This window comes from Rhipicephalus microplus, unplaced genomic scaffold (genome assembly GCF_043290135.1).
Source record: "Rhipicephalus microplus isolate Deutch F79 unplaced genomic scaffold, USDA_Rmic scaffold_13, whole genome shotgun sequence".
Classification (NCBI taxonomy): domain Eukaryota; kingdom Metazoa; phylum Arthropoda; class Arachnida; order Ixodida; family Ixodidae; genus Rhipicephalus; species Rhipicephalus microplus.
Window position 1 is genome coordinate 23,464,687 of NW_027464586.1, and position 19,782 is coordinate 23,484,468.

The following is a 19,782-nucleotide window of genomic DNA, read 5'->3' on the forward strand; positions in this document are numbered from 1 at the left end:
CTCGCGATAATTGTAGCCTGTATTGTGTCTTTCACAACGACGGCTATTCCACCACCCCTTGTAGCTCTGTCTTTCCTAAACACTTCATACGAGGGTGGAAATATGTCATCGTCAGCTATTTCAGGGCGCAACCATGTCTCAGACACAATCGCTACATGAGGGTCATATTCAAGTGAGGCAATTTCCATGAGTTCAGTCTTGTTGCTTACGCTTCGGACATTCACATTAACCAATCGGAGACACTTTTGTCCTGAGCGCTTCATGCGAATATTGGAACGTTTACTTTTTGTTGACCGAACACACGAGGAAATCGTAGATTGTCCTCTTAGGTCTTGATAAGTGACTGGGCATATCGTCTGGTTATCGGACGATTGCTGCTTCCGTCGTTTTTTTCAAGTGGTATTCTTTCTCCTATTTCACAGTCCCAGACGTATGCTCGGTTATTTATGTACAGCTTGTCAAAGGCCAAGTTTACTCTTTCGTTATCTCGGTTTTCTTTGGCACTTGTCCAAAGCTTCCTTCACCACTGTAATCACTCAATATAATAATCTTTGGCACTTGTCCAAAGCTTCCTTCACCACTGTAATCACTCAATATAATTGAGTGATTACAGTGGTGAAAGAATATTTCGCCTTAGTTGTTTTCCCCAGCGTGCAGCCGACAGTGGCCACTGTCGAAAGTTGGGGAGCTCAACACCCACAACTTTCCGAGTGGGGAGGCTTGTGCCCCCCTTGCCCCACAGGTTGATCCGCCTATGGTTGCAGCTTGCCGAAATAACTGAAACATTTTTGGCATTGTATGTGTTATTCATTTTGATTAGCATCATACTTTTCTGAAGCGAGGTGGTATTGAAGGAAGAAGCTTGCCAGGTCCTTGCTTTTTAGGAAACCGCGCCTCAAGACCAACGAAAGAGAATGAGCCTATGCACGTTTGTTTGTGGACAGCTCTTTTTGCACTACACATTTATGACTGGCATGGCGATGGGGGCGCTGGTGGCGGCGTTTTTCGTGGCGCCGTTTGGGCAGAGTATGACGTCTATGGCTGCGAAACTAAAGATCGTATCAGGCGCGCTGATTTGGATCAGTGCTTGAGTGGGATGCTTCGACGCCAAATCGTCACGTTGTCTTCTACAAACTTCCCGCATGCGGAATTGTAGCCTAGGCCTAATCACTGTTCGTGCTTTTAAATGGCAGGAAATCAAAGGTGTGGTTTTGTACCGAATGAACTCAACTCTTTTCGATAGCACATGTAACACTCACATGGCAGTTCGCAATTCTGTTGCAATGTCTTGGGTACGGGGTGCAAGCGGCACCCTTCAGTGCACAAAATTTCAGTCATGATAATGTGCATAGTCTAGGTGGCCTGAAATCAATTGGAGAATTCTCACGATGGCGCTTTCTTTTTGTAGTTTTTTCTTCTGCATTAATTTCGTTGGCAGCCCGAGTCTCTCGATGTTAACTTATATAGTGATTGTTGGAGGAACGGAAAAAGGCACTTAGGGGCACCACGGGGAGAGCTTCACGGCATAATAAGGAGGTTGCATAAGAGATAAGACAGCCAAGCCACAGAAAAACGAGGAGAAATAAGACAGGCAAGTGACAGAAAAAGGAGGAGATGGGAAAGTTGGGAGTGGTAGAAGAAGACCTAGGACGGGGAACCACTTGGCCAGAACTTGATGGCGTAAGGAAACCGCGGAGGGCAAACCAGTTGGCGGGAGCTACGCTGGTGTCGGAGATTGCGGGCGGCACAGCCAGTCAGCTTGAAATCCTATGAGCAACTCCCAATGTTAATTGTTGGAAATTTGATATGCACACCGCATCACATGCCTTGATTCTCGGACACTCAAGATAGCAAGCTCATCGCGTTTTGTGCTAGTGTAGCCAATGAAGGAGGTTGTTTCAGCTGTAGCACGGCTATTCGGGAGTTCGGCAATGTATGCGTTATCCACGGTATATAGAGACACGGTTGGGCTAGACTGAACCTGCGTGTTCGCTTCATACACCCTTCGCATCGAATGTAGTACGTGCCTCTCGTCGCTGTTTGGAGGGGGGCGCTGCGACTCTGGCCCCCCTCCACCACTCTGCCCAACACGCGCAACGTGGGCAAATGAATTCGTTCGTGCTTCTTCACTCACCGTACGTTGTAGAGCAAGTTGCCTAATCATTGAAGATGCACAAATAATATTCGGACGTCGTTTCCTCTTCTTTCAGCAATTTCTGCACCTTATCACATTTTGAACGATGATACGATAGTTGGGAGCGAAATCTTCCTATCATAGCCAGGTATCATGCTACGAGCGTCGCTTTTAATTGTTTGCATGCAAAAAAACTTACGACTTCTTGTCTAGTAAGGTCGCAACATCCAGATCTGGTTCGTTGGGCTCCGTTCTTAGCTTTCTTTATGCTTCACATAGGGGTGAAGCTCGTAAAACAGGATCTTGGCGAGGCTTCTTTGCACTTGGAATTAGTAGGAAAAATAGTCCTCAAAGAGAGTAGGCGTGGGGTAGGGAAGAAGTTTTCTTATATGGCACGCAATCACATAGTCTTCATCACCGAAGTGTCTCCTGCATACGGCAGTCGATGCAGATTTGTTGTTGATGATAAAGTTGTATCTTGCAATATTCATTTCCGGTTTAGCGCACATCTCAGCATTGCTTTGAAATTGCTGAAAAGAACACTGGGTGTTTCCTATAAACGGCACTTGCAGTACGGAAAACACCAATACAGCATCGCACAGCTAATATATATGCATGTACGTACTGTGCGTACTTAAGGTTGTACGACTGTCTTCTTGAGTCGAGAGATTGCTGCATACACTGGTAAAACACCGAATAAATTGCCCCGCCACGGTGGTCTAGTGGCTAAGGTACTCGGCTGCGGACCTGCAGGTCACGGGATCGAATCCCGGCTGTGGCGGCTGCATTTCCGATGGAGGCGGAAATGTTGTAGGCCCGTGTACTCAGATTTGGGTGCACGTTAAAGAACCCCAGGTGGTCAAAATTTCCGGAGCCCTCCACTACGGCGTCTTTCATAATCATATGGTGGTTTTGGGACGTTGAACCCCACAAATCAATCATCAACACCGAATAAATTGGAAGTCGTGGAGGGCGAATCCCAGAATAAAGCAAGTCACGCTAAATAGAAAAGGAAATTGACAACCTGCTTGTAGCACTAAGCTACAAGATAATTCATATGGATTTCTGAGAAAAAGAGCTGTTTACTTGCCGGAAAGTTGAAACATTGTAAGGTTCTCTTTCTAAACATTTTTTTCCACAAACTTGAAGGATAGCGCAGAACTGCTTTGCACTAGAGAAAGTTCTGGGCCAAGTGGCTGGCTAACGTAACCAGTGGCATTCTTTGCATTCTTCATGGATGTGGCTGCAATACAAAGGAATGCAAAAGAGCTTGGGGTCCCCTGAAATATTGTTTCCAGGGGAACCATTAGAGTTAAAACTTACATACATGTTTCAAAGAGCTCTCAAGAGGCAGACTGCAGCTTTTAACCCTCAAAAACACTCCAAATGTAGCCCCGCCGCTGTGGTCTAGTGGCTAAGGTACTCGGCTACTGACCCGCATGTCGCGGGTTCGAATCCCGGCTGCGGCGGCTGCATTTCCGATGGAGGCGGAAATGTTGTAGGCCCGTGTGCTCGGATTTGGGTGCACGTTAAAGAACCCCAGATGGTCGAAATTTCTGGAGCCCTCCACTACGGCGTCTCTCATAATTTTATGGTGGTTTTGGGACGTTAAACCCCACATATCAATCATCACTCCAGATGTATTTGTAAAAATAAAGAAATAAAATTTAGCTATCAAAGGAGAGGCATGCTCAACATTTCTGTAAGTGACCTCTGTTGATTGCAGCCTCGTTGTTCAATGAGACCAAGAGCCAAAGATATTTGGTGCTCTCTGCTTACAGAACAGGTTCAGCATTGTTTACCTCTCTCTCTCTGATGGTTTACAGTGTTTTATGCCTCTTGCATTATGCTTTGTTAACTGATTCTTGCACATTTTTACTGAGTTTCAGCTGGTATTATCCATGAGCAAATGCTTATGATGTTGACCTGAACGATTTGTCGAAATTTGAACAGACCTTGGATGATTATCTGTAGAATTGTAGCGTTTGATCTTGATTCATCCTGTATTTGTTTATTTGCTAATAATGTTCTTTTTGCTATAATGTTTTGTTATGTTACCCTCTCTGTAAGGACTCTGGCATGAGAGTTGACAGTATTCCTAAATAAATAAAATAAATAAATAAGTATACAGTCGTGCCCGACTATATCGAACCTGTTTATATCAAATTATCCCATATATCGAACAATTCCTAAACACGGTAAGTTTACATTGAGAATATACAGTAACAGTTACTGTTTTATCGAACGAAAATAGCAACGACAACTGATATATCAAACTCCATGTGCCTCAAAAGTGCCCCAGCAAGTTGGCTTTTCCTCGCGGTGGTGGCGAATACTGCCGGCGCCACACTATAAAAAGTTGGTTAGACCCGGTTGTGCGCGGGCAAACACCCCCTCCAAGAAATGATGCTGGCCTGCTCGCAGTGCTTACAGCCAATCAGAGACCGTCGTGCTTTCTCCGAGGCATGGAGGCGGTAGAAGTGAGCACCATTTTTTCTTTCTTAATGCTTGTGTGCCTGCAGCTGCCGATTCAGTGTGGTTTGTGGTGTTGGCTGTTGGTGCTCTGTGAACTGTATTGGCGCGCTGTCATCATGGCTTGCGCAAAGAGGCAAAATTTGCCGTTCTCCGCGAAACTCGAAATCATCAATCGGGTTGAGTGCGGTGAAAAGAAGTCCGATGTCGCCGCCGCGTACAAAATTCCGAGGAGCACCTTGAGTACTATCCTGAAGAACAAGGCAGACATCAGGGCCCAGTCGGACAAAAGGCCAGGTGCCCGTGGCGCCCGACGTGTGCGCGCTGCTGTGTACGAAGATGTTGAAGCAACCGTTTACAAGTGGTTTGTGGACGTTCGGTCGTGAAACATCCCGGTGTCCGGCCCTATGATCAAGCAGAAAGCCAAGAACCTTGCTTTTCTGCTTGGCAGGAATGATTTCCAAGGCGGTTCATGCTGGCTTCAGCGGTTCAAAGAACGGCACGACATTATTGGCAAAGCTGTTACAGGTGAAAGCAGAGCAGTGGACCTGGACAGCGTAGAAAAAATGGCTCGAGGAAAACTGGCGAAATACCGCAGCAAGATATAGAGCTCAAGATATCTTCAATGCGTACGCACCGCTCTATTTTGGCAAATGTTGCCAAACAAGACACTTGCGTGTCGTAGCGACAACACAAACGGCGGCAAGGCAAACAAAGCTCGTGTGTCCGTGCTGTTAGCAGCTAATTTAGACGGATCGAAAAAGCTTCGACTTCTGGTTATCAGGAAAAGCACGGCACCGCGGTGTTTTCGAAATGCGCGGTCGCTTCCAGTTACCTACCGAGCAAACTCAAAAGCGTGAATGACCGGGGAGCTTTTCAGCAGATGGCTATCGTCGTGGTGGAATGATGATTTGGTTGACAAAAATCGCAAGGTGTGCCTGCTCGTGGATAATTGTTCATCGCACCACTGCAGTATGACCTTCAGCAACATCGAGCTGCCTTTTTTGCCCCCGAACACTACGTCTGTACTGAAACCACTGGATCAAGGCGTTATACGCGCAATGAAAGCCGGCTGTTGGAAGCGCCTGGTGGTGAGGCTGCTGCAGAACCTTCGTGTCGGCAGGGAGCTTAAGATCGACTTGCTCGGAGCTATTACTATGTTGAGTAGATCGTGGGCAGATCTGAAGAAAAAGACGTTCCAGAACTGCTTTAGGCATGCCGGCTTCTGCATGCCTGGTGATGACACCCCAAATTCTGACAGCACTGAAGACACCGCAGGTGTTTCCGCCGAAGTTTGGAACGAGCTGGCAGAGTTCCCGGGTGCTATCAACGGATCGACATTCGACGAGTTCGTCAGTGGGGACGATGATGTCCCCAGGATGGGCGAATTACAGGATGAGGATTACATTGCAGACGTCAAGAAAAAGACGTTCCAGAACTGCTTTAGGCATGCCGGCTTCCGCATGCCTGGTGATGACACCCCAAATTCTGACAGCACTGAAGACACCGCAGGTGTTTCCGCCGAAGTTTGGAACGAGCTGGCAGAGTTCCCGGGTGCTATCGACGGATCGACATTCGACGAGTTCGTCAGTGCGGACGATGATGTCCCCAGGATGGGCGAATTACAGGATGAGGATTACATTGCAGACGTCGTGCCGACCACGAGCCAAAGCGACAGCAATATGGAAATCGACGACGGCCCATTGCCTACATCCTCCTAAGTGATTAGTACACTTGTGTTGGTCCGGCGCTATTGCTTGAATGTGGAAGGTTGCGGCCTCAGCTGCTCCGACTCGTTGGACAACGTAAGAGGCGTGTGTGCTGTCGCAGGCAGCGATGTCGTTGACACAGAAAAATATCAGGGAATATTTTGTTCGACAGTAGGGCACGCAAGTAAGCCACCATATTAATAAAGTACTTTTCTTCTAGTTTGTTATGTGCCTCGTGTCAAAACCTATATCGGGCCTATATCGAATTATGCCATATATCGAACTAATTAACCTTTTTTGGCGAGTTCGATATACCCGTGTTCGACTGTACCTACGTTATGCAGTGAGCACTCTGATTATGTTAGTTTTTTGTTTCAAAGGAATATATCGTCCTTCTGTCCTCCCTACTTTTTGAATGATGCCTTTCCCCTTCTCCATCGAGAACTCCCATTTTTTGTGCCATTCGTTCGGCGCGGGAGATGCAAGGTCAGGGTCGCATCTTCTTTACCATCGATGGGTGTTGAAACATACTCAGAATCTCTCCCGTTGCTTTTGCGATGGGTGGGAAGGCCGTGAGAAGCGCACACAGGTGCAGTGCAGCGTAGCCATGATAGAGAGTATGAGCCTTCATCCACAAGAAGGCAACACCATCGCCACGCCATCTTGAAGGTCCGTCCGTTCGCGCCGTCGTGCTGTTCATGTTTTTGCTTGCAGAAAGTGTAAGCACCCAAGTTGCTGTGCAGATTTCATACACAGCACATGCAGTGAATTTTATACCCTTGCGCCGAGCGCGTGCACCTTCAAAATGACAACCCCGACGCTAGTGATAATCGCGGATGGCATCATGTGCATACCCCCTATATTAGTCGCAAGTGAAATTTTCGGAAATTTTACTCCGCACGGTAGATGCACCCCAAACTTGCAGCCTGATTTTCTGGAAAAAAGGTGCCCCTAACATGCGAGTAAGTACCGTATATGGAGCATTGCTGCCCATGCCTTACTTTAACCTACGTTTTGACAGTTTTTGACTACCTTTATTTAATCAGGACAACTCATGGAAGCAAACCTTATCAGATCAAATACCTTATATACTCCACTACAATAGCTATGCTCATGAACTTTAAGAACGAAGTATTGTTAAAAACAGTGTGAAGAAAAAGCTTAAGGAGTATTTTCTTACTTCTACTGTGCCCTAATTATACTATTCATTATAAATATTTATTTGAGTGTTTTTTCTGCTTTTGTATTTTTGTATAAAAGTCGGTCATCTTCATTTTTTTGTAAATGTATTTCTGTATAGTACCTGGTTTTCTGTCCAAAAATTCTCATGTTTTCAGTTTTTAGAGATTAATTTTGCTAAGGGCAAATTAGTGTTGACTGTGAATTATTACTTTAATGTGCGTGTTTTGACATCTATTATGCTTGTTAAATTTGACATGTCTGTGCCCCCCTCCAAAAAAAAAAGGTAATATCAATTTTTTTGCTGCACTTCATCTAAGCATATGTGTGGGTGGAGGTATCTTAGTCAGGCAGAGATAATCGGCCTTTAAGTGAATCTAAGTGAGTCTTACTTTTTTGCCAACCTATAATTATATCTACTGTCACATAATTCCCCTGTCACCATAGGACAGACTCACAAGCTGGTGCCGTGTCTTCACTCAAGGACTTGTGGCTGCCAATACACACAGAATCCTTTCTACTGTCTCGCCATCCGCATTACGCCCGGTGCATATCGTCAGGACTCCTGGACACGCCTTTCTCCATGGCAATGAAAGCACTCATGCGGTTGCTCGAGGTCTGACTTGCCGGGCACCACTGAAGGAGCTGTTGGACCCAGACTTGGCACAAGCAGAGCCACTAAATTGCAACGCGACGCTGGAGTACTACCGACAGAGCAGCCGTTATACACATTCTCATCCTTCACTAAACGGAGCAGATGCCGCCACTTGGCAACAACTGCAAACAAATTTATTTCCTTGCCAATACATGCTAAATCGCTTTCATTCAACTCTGTACCCTCCTACTGCCCTTTCTGTGGATCTGTACATACAGTGTACCACTCTACATGGGAATGCTCTGCTCCGCAGGGTGTTCCTTTCATCCCTACCCCTTCCTCTTGAGTGTCAGCTCTGCGCAGCTAACGCCGGCAGGAAGAGCAGGAGCTGGTTCAATGGGCTCACAGGGTCGCGCAAGGCAATGAAGCCTTGGACTGAAGTGCCCCACCCAACGAAAGGCTCTATACATTAGTCAATAAAAGTTAATTCTCTCTCTCTTGACTTATTCACCTTTTGGAGAGTTCACTTCGACCTACCCCGATTGGCTAAAACTCAGTGTATTTATCGTCGATTAGCTTTGACAACTGTTGACCCAAATAAGAGGGCTAGAATGCATTTCACCGCAATGAATGTTGAGCCCAGAAATCTGCTTTTGGGTATGCATCTTGGAGCCTGTGCACGAACTGTGACCATGTAGACCCTTGAATTAGGTTTAATGTAGCCACCTGCCTAACACGCCTGGAAAGTCTGTACGCGTTCCCGGCATGGTTCTCAAAACCTTGACATGTTCATATGCAAGTTCACATTTGTCAGGTTTGTTCAAGTGTTACGTCTCGTTTGATTCCTTCCTCAATTCACTGACAATCTGCTGGTGGGTTTGATGCTTCAACGGGCTGAAGAACACCACGATGTCTTGACTAGCCGCTTTTTTTTTCTGACTGAGCTCCACCGAAGAGGACATTTCCACCGGGTAGATTCATAGAGAATAGTCCGCCAGGAATCGTGTTTGGTGTGCTCTGTACACTGTCTATAGCGAGTGTGTTCCCCTTTCTCTTGGTTTTCAAAAGAAAAATGAAATTTGCACGAGTGCTGTTTTCACTTTGTAGGCTTTTTACAGTTGCAGTTTCTTTAGGGAAGCTCTTTTTTGAACCAATACTTCTTGATGTTCGTTTTTGCGTGTGGTCTAAAAACACTGCTAATTGATAGTGCATGCTTCCGAGAGAATATAAGTTGAATGTTAGGTCACAGTGGGTGGCTGGGAATGTTCAATGACTTCTTAAAATCGGCTAGAAAAAATCTCTCGCTTTTGCTTTGCAAATGATGCCATAAACCCAAATTACCGCACCGCTAACCCGAAATTCGTGGCCATTGGCTCATTTGAGCAGCATAGTTACGGCGGCCACCACATGATAGTGCGATGCGCCTTGCTCACAATCCCGCTGAAAATTAGCCATGTGTGTGAATAAAAAGAGAAGTGCTCAACATCCTGACACATGGAAAACATCGTCAGTCATTAACCTGGTAATAGTGATGGGAAGTGCTGAGGTACTTAATATTCACGTAGGCAGAATTATGGATTTCTCTTCATTTTACAAAGTGAAACTTGTTTAGTGCCAGGCATACACGAGGAACTGCACAGCTTCGTTTTTATGTTAGCACGAAAAGGAGCTTGTTAAGTAATGTCAAAAGTTGGGTGAGTTGCTAATAATTCATGATTACGTATGAAGCCGCGCACGCCGACAGGCACAAAGGAACGATAGGGACACCACTGCACTCTCAACTAGTTTATTCGCAGAAAAACGTTGTTATTATACAATAAGATGGTGTACCACGTGCTACAATGACATTCAGGCTACAGCATATTTTCTAAAAAGCACACTTTGCAATTGCTCAAAATTATCATTGCTTGGCTAATGCAGTAATCTTTTCTTTTTGCATCTAAATACCCTCTGCATAGCATATTACATAATCTGTAGAATATAGGCAGCCGATATGGAATACATGTTGTTTTTTCTGCTCCTAACAAACTAGGGAAAATCTGCGCCAGGCTGGATAGGAAGTGACCAACTGTCGAGCATGTTTTTTCGTTTGTTGAGTTCAGAACTGCGGTAGTATACTGTTTGCTCTTGTCATGCGGGAAGATGTACATCGGCCAAACTGGCCGGCGCATAGATACAAGGTTGACGGAGCACAAGAGAGCATTAGCTAATAATGCTTACTCACTCATAAGACGGCATTGTTCAGAGCGTGGCTGCTCCCCGCTGCTTTCTGAGACTGAAATACTTTCCAGTCACAGAGATGAGGTGATCAGGGAAGTGATGGAGGCCTTCCACATCACAAAGAGAAAAGAGTACTGCATTAGCCAAGCATTGATAACTTTGAGCGATTACAAAGTGTGCCCTGAACCTCATTGTAGCACGTGGTACACCATTTTGTTGTATAATAACGATGTTTTTTTGGGAAATAAACTAGTCGAGAGTGCAGCAGTATCCCTATTGTTCCTTTTGTGCCTGTTGTCGTGCGCTGCTTCATATGTAATCAGGAGCTTGTTAGGCTGGTTTTTTTTCTAGCGAAAATTGTTATGTGCACTTAACCACACAAAAGGAAAAAATCTCCGTGCTTACATCAATAGCACTCTACAGTGAGGAACTGCGTGATTATAGAGTGAAGGAAAGCGTAGTTTTAGGGGCTCGTTTTTGTTGTTAGGCACGATAATAATGAGAACTAACAGACAATAAAGCCTGGAAAAGTAATGGGGAGTGTTAGTGCACTCGCACCTCGATGTAACGAACCCAGATATAGCGAAATACCAGCTATAACGATGTAGATGAAAAATAGTCTTGCAATAGATATAAAATCAAGCTTTATAAGGAATTCTCGGATGTAAGGAACTATTTTCATGTAAGACGCAAATTTGTTATAATGAGGCAGTGTTTATGGGAAGAAAGGAAAGTGGACGACAAGATAACATGCCACACAGCACAGACTGATTGCAGCCAAACCTTGTACAAGCTACGAAGCCAATATAGAGTGCTCTTGTTTCTAAGTTAGGGCTAGGGTCAGGTTGTCCAGGCAAAGCAATCACTGAAGGGATATTATGCAGTGTGTAATGGAAGGCACAGTGTGTGATGCCAACAGCAGCAGTAGGATAAACAAATGACCCTATTGATGAGTGTTGAAAAAATAAAAATAGCTTTTTGAGGCTGCTCTCATTCCTCTCTATCTCTCTTATCAGCATTCTGCTCTACTGTGACGGAGTGGAGCTGACGTTTGAGGGCTCTGATGCGCATCAGTTCCATGGCACCAAGAAAGGACGCATCTACCTCACCACGCACCGGGTGAGCGTTCTCTTGCCGACACAAATGTTCCCATTACCGAAAGCGATGCATGACGCTTCTTAACATTGAATCCTAGCTGAATCACGACTGCCACATTCTAAGATATCTCTGAGAGTATGTTGTATCTGCTAGTTGCTAGGGCTCTTGATGTGCTGCACATTTCTGCTTCACTAATACACATATTAAATGAGATATTCAATATGACAAATATTGATTCACCCTGCTGTAGCGGTTGCATTTGGTGGATTAGGTGCAGTTAGAAATAAGCAGGATTGGCACAGGTAACTAAATTCGTTCTCATGAATTGATGGTTTATCAACGCAAGCTTTGTCTCTAATTGACAGGTTGCAGGTCTGAGCAATTTCTTTTGTTTATTTGTTAAAAATGATGCTGCTTCTGTTAAACTATGTGCTCTTGAGCAATGGCTGCTTTTGTGACCCACTAGGCTAGCTCAGCTAACGTACGCTTCTGTTGCAGATGGTGTTCACTAACAGCAACAGCAAGGATTTTCTGCAGTCGTTCAGCTTTCCTTTCTTCACCATGAGCAACCTTGACCTGGAGCAGCCCATCTTCGGTGCAAACTACATCAAGGGCACTGTCAAGGCTGAGCAGAATGGTACTGCCCTGTCTCTCTAGCAGCATTGTGTTGAGAGGTTATTCAGCTGATGGATCAGGATGTATAGGCTGCGCTCAGTTGCTCTTTATTGAGCACAGAAGGCCTGCCCTTTACACTCAACTGCATGAACCAATGTGTTACGGGTTGGTCCCCTTGTTTTATGTCTCACAGCTGTCAGTGACGATTGCGGTTGTCATAACTAGCAAGAGGTAAACAAGTAGAGCGAGACTACCTTATTGTAATGACGTTGAGAAAGACAACAGTCGGGGCATTTCAGATGAAACTTTTTATCATTTGGGGGAACTTGTGCCGAGGAAATGAAACTCAAGCTACTGATAGCGCCAAAGGGAGCGTTGACTGTCAATCAAAACTAACGAGTGGTAAAGCACGACATATTGGAAGTTTCAGCATTATTGCTGGTGTGAGCATAAGCTGTCAGGTACATTAGACTACTCGCGTTCTGTGCGCAGTTTTAACAGAATAATCTTAAACAACTGTGAATCTTCTGAAAGATTTTGGTGCAGTCTGTGCCAAACATTTTCAACAGTCTCTGTGAGCGAAATTCTAATGCATTAAATTAATACACGTGGCAATCTAATAACTTGTAGGATCAGCAATTAACTATGATGCGTGAAAAATTTGTTAAAATTGTACACCATGAAACTAAAGTGCACTGTGAATGGGTTGACATTAATTAGTTGATCACACATAGGGACGGTCCTGAACTTACTGGGAGAGACTAACCCATAAAAAAGCATCTTTAATCTGCAGTCGAGGGCAACGAAGTTATTGCTGCTTACATGGGCTTTTATGCTGATTTCAAATATGTTTTTAAACCAGGTTTTATGGCAAGCTGCATAGTTTTTTTTTGTACCATGACTGTGTGTAAAATGTAGCTCTTTTTAGACACTTTTCGTGGCACTAAAGTTTTATTTTCATGAGCCATGAATGGCTCATTTACTCCACAATCTGTGCAGAATGCTGAAAATTTAGTAACAAGTGAGTACAAGACATTCTGATGAACAAAAAAAAATGAAATATGAGAAGTCCTAAATAAACTGTCCCGCTCATAATAATTACTTACTGTATATTTGTAATGATTATGTTGTTTTAATGGGTGGTGGATAGCAAAAACAGTTTTAGAACCACTAAGTCGAGCCCGCTTATAACGAACCTCAACGTGTCGCGTCGTCTGTTCGCGATTTCCCGAAGTCCAAACTACTTGAATTATACTTTAAATTTTAAAAAAAGTTGTCAGTGAAAACAAACTTTTTTCCATAAAAAAAAGTTCGTGGTGGACGTGTTTTGAAGAACAGAAGCGATAAGGATGGCCTTTAGTTTATTAAAGTGGCAGCGTGCTCTTCGCCGAAGCTGCCTGAGGCTATTAATGTAGCCAATTGCTACAAGCACGCTTGTGGGCACTTGCTTCATAGTTTCGCCGTCCAATTCCCGCATGTCGCTCTTACCGCGTATACATTCTAAATGCCCTAATCGGTGCACAGTTTTGCAGTGTCCGCATCCTCATCGCCCGTGATGAAACCATCGCAACAGATGTTTTGCTGTTGCAGTCGATGGCACGCCGCCACAAATCGCCACCGGCGTGGTTCTGTTCGGAAGCTTCAGGCTCAGAATCGGGCCTGACATCAACAAAGTCAGCCTCAGGAAAACAGTTTTGCACGCATGTAGCCGTCACCACCGTCTACTGTCTTCAGCATCTCCACAGCTGAATACTAGGACGCTGGCAGCGGCAAGTTTGCTGCCAGGTGGTCAACAGCTATGAGCAAGCGCTCCACAATGCGGCACCTAACGCGTGGATTATGCTCAAGCCAAGAGGTCACACTTTCGACATTTTCCCAAAACATTTTACAGCGCAATGGGTTCGATTCTGTTGCTACATTTTGTTGAGTGGCAGAAAAAAGCTCGTAAGGCCTCCCGTCCGCCATTCTGACCACACACGCTCGCCAACAGTGAGCAAGTCGTGCAGACTGTACACACATGCCGGCTGGCGTAGCGGAGACAGGCGAAGGATAAAAACTGAAGAGCAGAGAGAAGGGCAAAGGGAGCAGGGGGGGGGGGGGGGGGGGCAGCATACGGTGACCTTGAAACTTGTAGCAAGAAGACACGTTGTGTAGTTTACCTGAAAGGTCCGCGAAATGTGCAGCTCACGAGTGCACTCATGAGCAGTCAAAGAATCACTTTGTGGCGCTGGTGGGTTTGCACGGCGTCACCAACTTTGATTATTCGTGATTAATTCCATGCAACAGCCGTATCAAATTCGAAGCATTTGTTAGGGAACTTTGGCAACTTTGGCCGTATCTGTCTATATTCCTACCTACCTACCTGCCTGCCCGCCTGCCTGCCCGCGTGCCCGCCCACCCACCCACTTTCCTACCTACCCACCCATGACCTTTAGCTCTCGTGGCGGTTTCGATAATGGTATCTATACCCGAATTGGTATAGCCTAAAATGTCTATATGACGAGCATGAGTGACTAGTCATAACATGAAAATCGTGACATGTATGTCCTGAGTGTCATGACTTACATTTCTTGGTCTTCCTATGCTTGCGATGATTTCGTTTGCATGGCAGTATTGGCAAATGTCGGAGAGCAAATATAGCTAGAATAGCTTGATTGGAGCAAAAAAGTAGCTAGAAATAGCTAAAAACATCCACCAAGGAGCTAAAAAAGTAGCTAAACTCTTTTTTCAAACATTTTAAATATAACTATGCTGAACATGCATGAATGCAGGGAGAAGTGTTCATGCTTTGATGCCAATTATTTAGGGCAGGCATGGTTTTATCAGAGCGTTAAGGCTGAGGTGCTCCTTAAAGAGAAGCTGGGAATGCATCGGAGCTCTGTAAACATCAAGGGGTGTAAATATTCAAAAATTTTAAATAACGAACCGAACAGCGCATAATAGAACAACCGAATAATTTTTTCGAATGTTTCTTGAATACCCAGCACAGAGGAGGAGACCCTAGCGGGACAATGCATTGGAACAATGACGATCACTTTCGTTCTTTAATTAGGGAATCCCGCAGGGGCGTCTGCACAAGCAGGCATTCTGTGTGTAGCGACATTACGAACCCAAGCTAACGGGGGGCTTTGACCTCTCCTGCACCTAGCCGTGCGTGGCTGAGCTGTGTCTGGAGAAAAGGGGATCCGGGGGGTTGAGTCGACGCCAGGTGATCGGACCTTTAAGGCCTCCTGGCAGAGGTAACACATTTCTTTGGCCCCGGCTTCACGTAGACGGCACCCCTGGGCTGACCCACCTTGGGGAAATCGGCAATCGCCTTTTTCTATATCTTTCCCCTACAACTTCGTCTTTATCTCTCACTTTTAGTGTATCCTGTCTACTTCTCTCTTCTGTTTATTTCCAATTTTCCTGGCGGCAACGGTTAACCCTGTGCAAATAGCCTACCTTGCTCTAGGCGCATCGGGTTATGACAGTGTTGTTCGGCTGACGTCTGCAAGCTTTCAGCATCCGCAAACTTGCAGCATCCCCTTGTAGGGCTTCATGGTGGGTGTCCGCCAACGCTGCTGAATAAATATAAGGCCGGCATGCATGAAGCATTCCCCCAACATACTGATCGTACCGGCTTGAAGCGGGTATGCACCGATGACAAATTTTTTCAATCAGCCCTTAGCAACGTTTTTTCACTTTCACGTCATTCACTGTGAGAAAACTGGAAAGGAAGCCAGAAACGTACCACTTTTCGTAGTTGCCAGGTGTCTTACCGAAACTCTCGGGGTGGATACAAGGTAACCAAAATGGCTAGCGGAGACCTTCTTCTCGAAATTTGGGACAAAGAACAATTTGAAAAACTAGACGGCCTCTCAACTTTGGCGACGTACCAATCACCGTAACACCACATAGATCAATGAATATGACTCGCGGAGTGGTATCTAACGCAGACTTACTTGACCTGACCGAAACTGAACTTTTGTAGGGGTGGAAAAGCCAAAATGTTACTAATGTACATACAGTCAAATCTCGATATAACGAATTAAGTGGGACCGCCGCAACTCGTACGTTATTTTGAAATATCGTTGTAATGAAAAACTTCGATTGTAAGCAAGAGGTCAAACCTAGGAGCGAACATGACGTACCTTGGCAGTTGCCGTGTGCGCCGACAAGCAAACACACACAAAAAACAAAAAAATTACAGACACTTCAAACGTTCTTTATTTGAAGAAATCTGTGATTTTCTTCTGACGCGTGGAGCACAAACGGCTGATTAAGTACGCCTCAACACCTTCCACCTTACGTAGCACCTCATCGGGCACATCACTGCACCGACCAATGTAGGTGCGGACTTTGTTCATGTGCACTAAAACATCCGAGTGTGATATGGTCTCATCCTCGTCAGTGTTCGGTGATACAGAGTCCTCTTCCTTCGGGTCGTCGTCGTCGTCGTCGTCGTGGTCACTGGAGACGTCGCGAACGCTGTTGACAATCTCCTCGGTTGTCATGTCCGCCGACGTTAGTGCGGCGCTGTCGCTCTCCACGTAGTCATCGAAGGAAGAGACGTCGGGCAACAGTTCCTCAACCTCAGTCCACAGGTCTCCTGGGTTGCTGTGGTCCTCTTCCAGGTTGTCTTCAACTTGGGCAGGCGCCTTGATTAGGCCTGCTTTTCGCCAACAGTTACGGATTGTTGACGTCTTCACGTTCCACCAAGCTCCCGTCAGCATTTCCGCCGCTTGACGAACGTTGACTGATGTCGGCTGCTTTAAGCGGATATTTATAATAAAACGCTGCACAAGGCGCTTGCGAAATTCCGCCTTAACACTCTTTATGATGCCTTGATCTAGTGGTTGCAGCAACGACGTGTTGTTCGGTGGCAGAAACTCCAGGCGAACGTGCGTCAAGCGAACATTACAATGTGGGCTGAACAGTTGTCGAAGATCAAAAGAATTTTTCTATATTCTTTCCTCATTTGTTCGTCGAGTTTGATGAGCCACTGCGAAAACAATTCTCTTGTCATCCAGGCACGCTTGTTCGCACAATAGTCGAACGGTAGGGATACGACGTTCTTCATGCAGCGAGGCTTTGCGTATTTTCTAATGACAAGCGGCTTGATTTTCTTCGTGCCCGACGCATTGCAGCAGAGTAAGACCGTCACGTGGAGATGCGACTTCTTGCCTCCTTTACACTGCTGACCTTTGAAGTGCATCGTCCGATCTGGCAAGAGCTGGTAGAAGCACGCGGTCTCGTCCGCGTTGAAAATGTCGTCTTCGGAGTACGACTCTGCCACCTCTCGGAAACGATTGTTCCGCCAAGAATCTGCACCCTCTTTGTCCGCAGCCTTTTCTTCACCTGAGACTACCTGCCAGGTTATGCCGTTTCTCTGGCGAAAACGAAAAAGCCAACCCGCACTTGCATCAAACCCAGTTACTTCAAGTGCGTCGGCGAACTCGCGGGCTTTTTCTTGAAGCATTGGGCCAGACACTGGGATGTTTTGCAGCCGGGCATCTTTAAACCAGGTCAGCACAGCTTGGTCGACATCTTGAAAATTTTCCAGGCGCAACCGTTTCCTCGTAGGTGCAAGTTGTGACTCTCGGTGAAGCTTCAGAATCTTTTCTCTGTCTTTCCATATGGTCGCGACAGTCGACGGGGCAATGCCACGCTCCCTGCAAAGGTCGATTTGCTTTTTGCCCGAGTCAAGTTCCCTCAACAAATCCACCTTTTCTTGCAGGGAAAACTGCTTTCGCCTCTTCTTAGCGCTGTCACCTGGTGCATTCATCGTCGGGTCTCCAAATACTTTGCAGAAAGCTAAGAAAAAAAGAACGACAACAAAACGCAGCAGACTTCACACGTGCGTGGCACGAAGGACGCACGACGAAGGACGAGGCAACGAGGCTAGGCCTGCTAAGCTGCCACACATCAAACCATACCTGTGTGGTGGCGCTAGCAGTCGGCTCTCAACACGGGGATGATGATAGCTTCCGTGCATGGAAAAAAACAGCGGCTACTGCGCTACGTGAGAGTTGCGGTGCTGCTACTTTTAACTAAATTCGTAATACTGATGTTCCTTGCGTATAGGCGAGCAAATAAATTATGTACGTTATTCTGAAATATACATTGTACTGAAATTCGTTGTTCTGAAATATTTTTACATTGAAAATATATAGGCAATCTGGCGGGGATTTTCAAAATATTCGTAAATCTGAAAAAATCGTTAATTCGGTGTTCGTAGTAACGAGATTTGACTGTATAATTATCATTGAAAAAGATGACAAGGAAATGCCAATGAAACACTTAATACTCATGTTTGCTTCCAGTAAACTGCCGGAATCTATTCAGACAGGGTACACGAAGACCTCTCTCAGGCCATACATACCGAACCCTCGTCGTTGCTTTCAATGCCATAGGTATGGCCATGGCTCTAAAAGCTGTCGTGGTCACCAGACTTGTGCTCAATGCGAAGTCTTAGGCGACTTGTCTAAGAACTGCAAATAATCACCACACTGTGTAAACTGTGAAGGAAACCATGTCGCATATTCACGCTCCTGCGCATACTGGAAGAAAGAAAAAGAGACAATTACATCGAAGGTGAAGGAGAACATTTCATTTAAGGAAGCAGGGCGAAGAGTCTCACCATTCTATGGACCTACATATGCTGATGCGGTGCGTCAGGGCGCACCGCCGCACCAGCACTCGTCACTCCTTCGGCCCACGCGAAGCGAGTCAGCGGTTGTGGCACCTGCCCCCAAGGCGGCTATAGTCCAGACTACTCCGCCTACTCGCGAACAGAGGCCGGAGACTCCACGGTGCTGAGATATCAAGGCCTTGCCTCACCAGGCGAGGCCCAGAATTTGAACTACCAGCTCGCACGTGCGGGCATCCAGTGTTAAAAAAACCTGTAAATCTAAACGCAAAAAGCCTTACTTTGTACGATGCTATCTGGTTCTTTGGCGCTATCGCTATTTCCTGGAAAGAGGCTATTATTATTCCCATTTTGAAACAGGGCAAGGACCTTTCCTCAGTTTCGAGTTATAGGCCTATTGCACTTTCAAGCTGCTTGTGCAGACTTTTCAAAAGAGTAATAAACTGCCGACTTGTAAATTTCCTTCAAACGAACAATTTGCTTCAACCCATTTCAATGTGGAATTCGGTAGGGTAGATCCATATCGAGGCACAGATCAGAAACGCTTTCGTTCATAAGCAATATTTCCTCTTTTGTGTTTCTCGATATTGAAAAGGCATATGATACAACATGGCGCTTTGGAATATTAAAAGACCTGTTCCACCTTGGTGTGCGTGGCAGAATGTTCACTATAATCAAAAGTTACATGTCAAATCAGACATTCCGCATTCAAGTAGGCACCATTCTTTCCCAATTAATTGTCCAAGAAACAGGTGTGCCGCAAGGTGGTCTACTTGGTTGCACACTTTTTATTGTCAGAATGAATTCTCTGCGCTTGTCCATCCCTCGCAATATGTTTTATTGTACATATGTCGACGATGTCCAGCTTGGCTTTAGATCTTGCAATATGGCCATGTGTGAGCAGCAGGTTCAGCTTGGTCTGAACTAAGTCCCCAAATGGGCAGAAGAAAACGGTTTCCGACTGAATGCACAGAAAAGCATGTTTGTCTTGTTCTCCAGGAAGAGAGGCATTCATTAGGAACCCGATGTTCAACTGCATGTGCAACGTCCTTCTGTTAAAACTGAACACAAATCTTGTACATCAAGCTAACCTTCATACCACACATGAAGTATTTAAAAAACAAGTGCA

General features: G+C 45.6%; 1 protein-coding gene across 2 annotated transcripts in view; it reads left to right on the forward strand.

Moving 5' to 3' along the window:
• Nucleotides 1–19,782, forward strand: part of LOC119162991 (WW domain-binding protein 2-like) — a 217,221-nt gene that overhangs the window by 14,491 nt on the left and 182,948 nt on the right. For both annotated transcript variants that reach the window (XM_037414876.2, XM_075882658.1), the window contains exons 2-3: nucleotides 11,326–11,428; nucleotides 11,906–12,044. In XM_037414876.2, coding sequence (XP_037270773.2) covers nucleotides 11,326–11,428; nucleotides 11,906–12,044 — 242 coding nt within the window. The remainder of the gene's footprint in view (nucleotides 1–11,325; nucleotides 11,429–11,905; nucleotides 12,045–19,782) is intronic.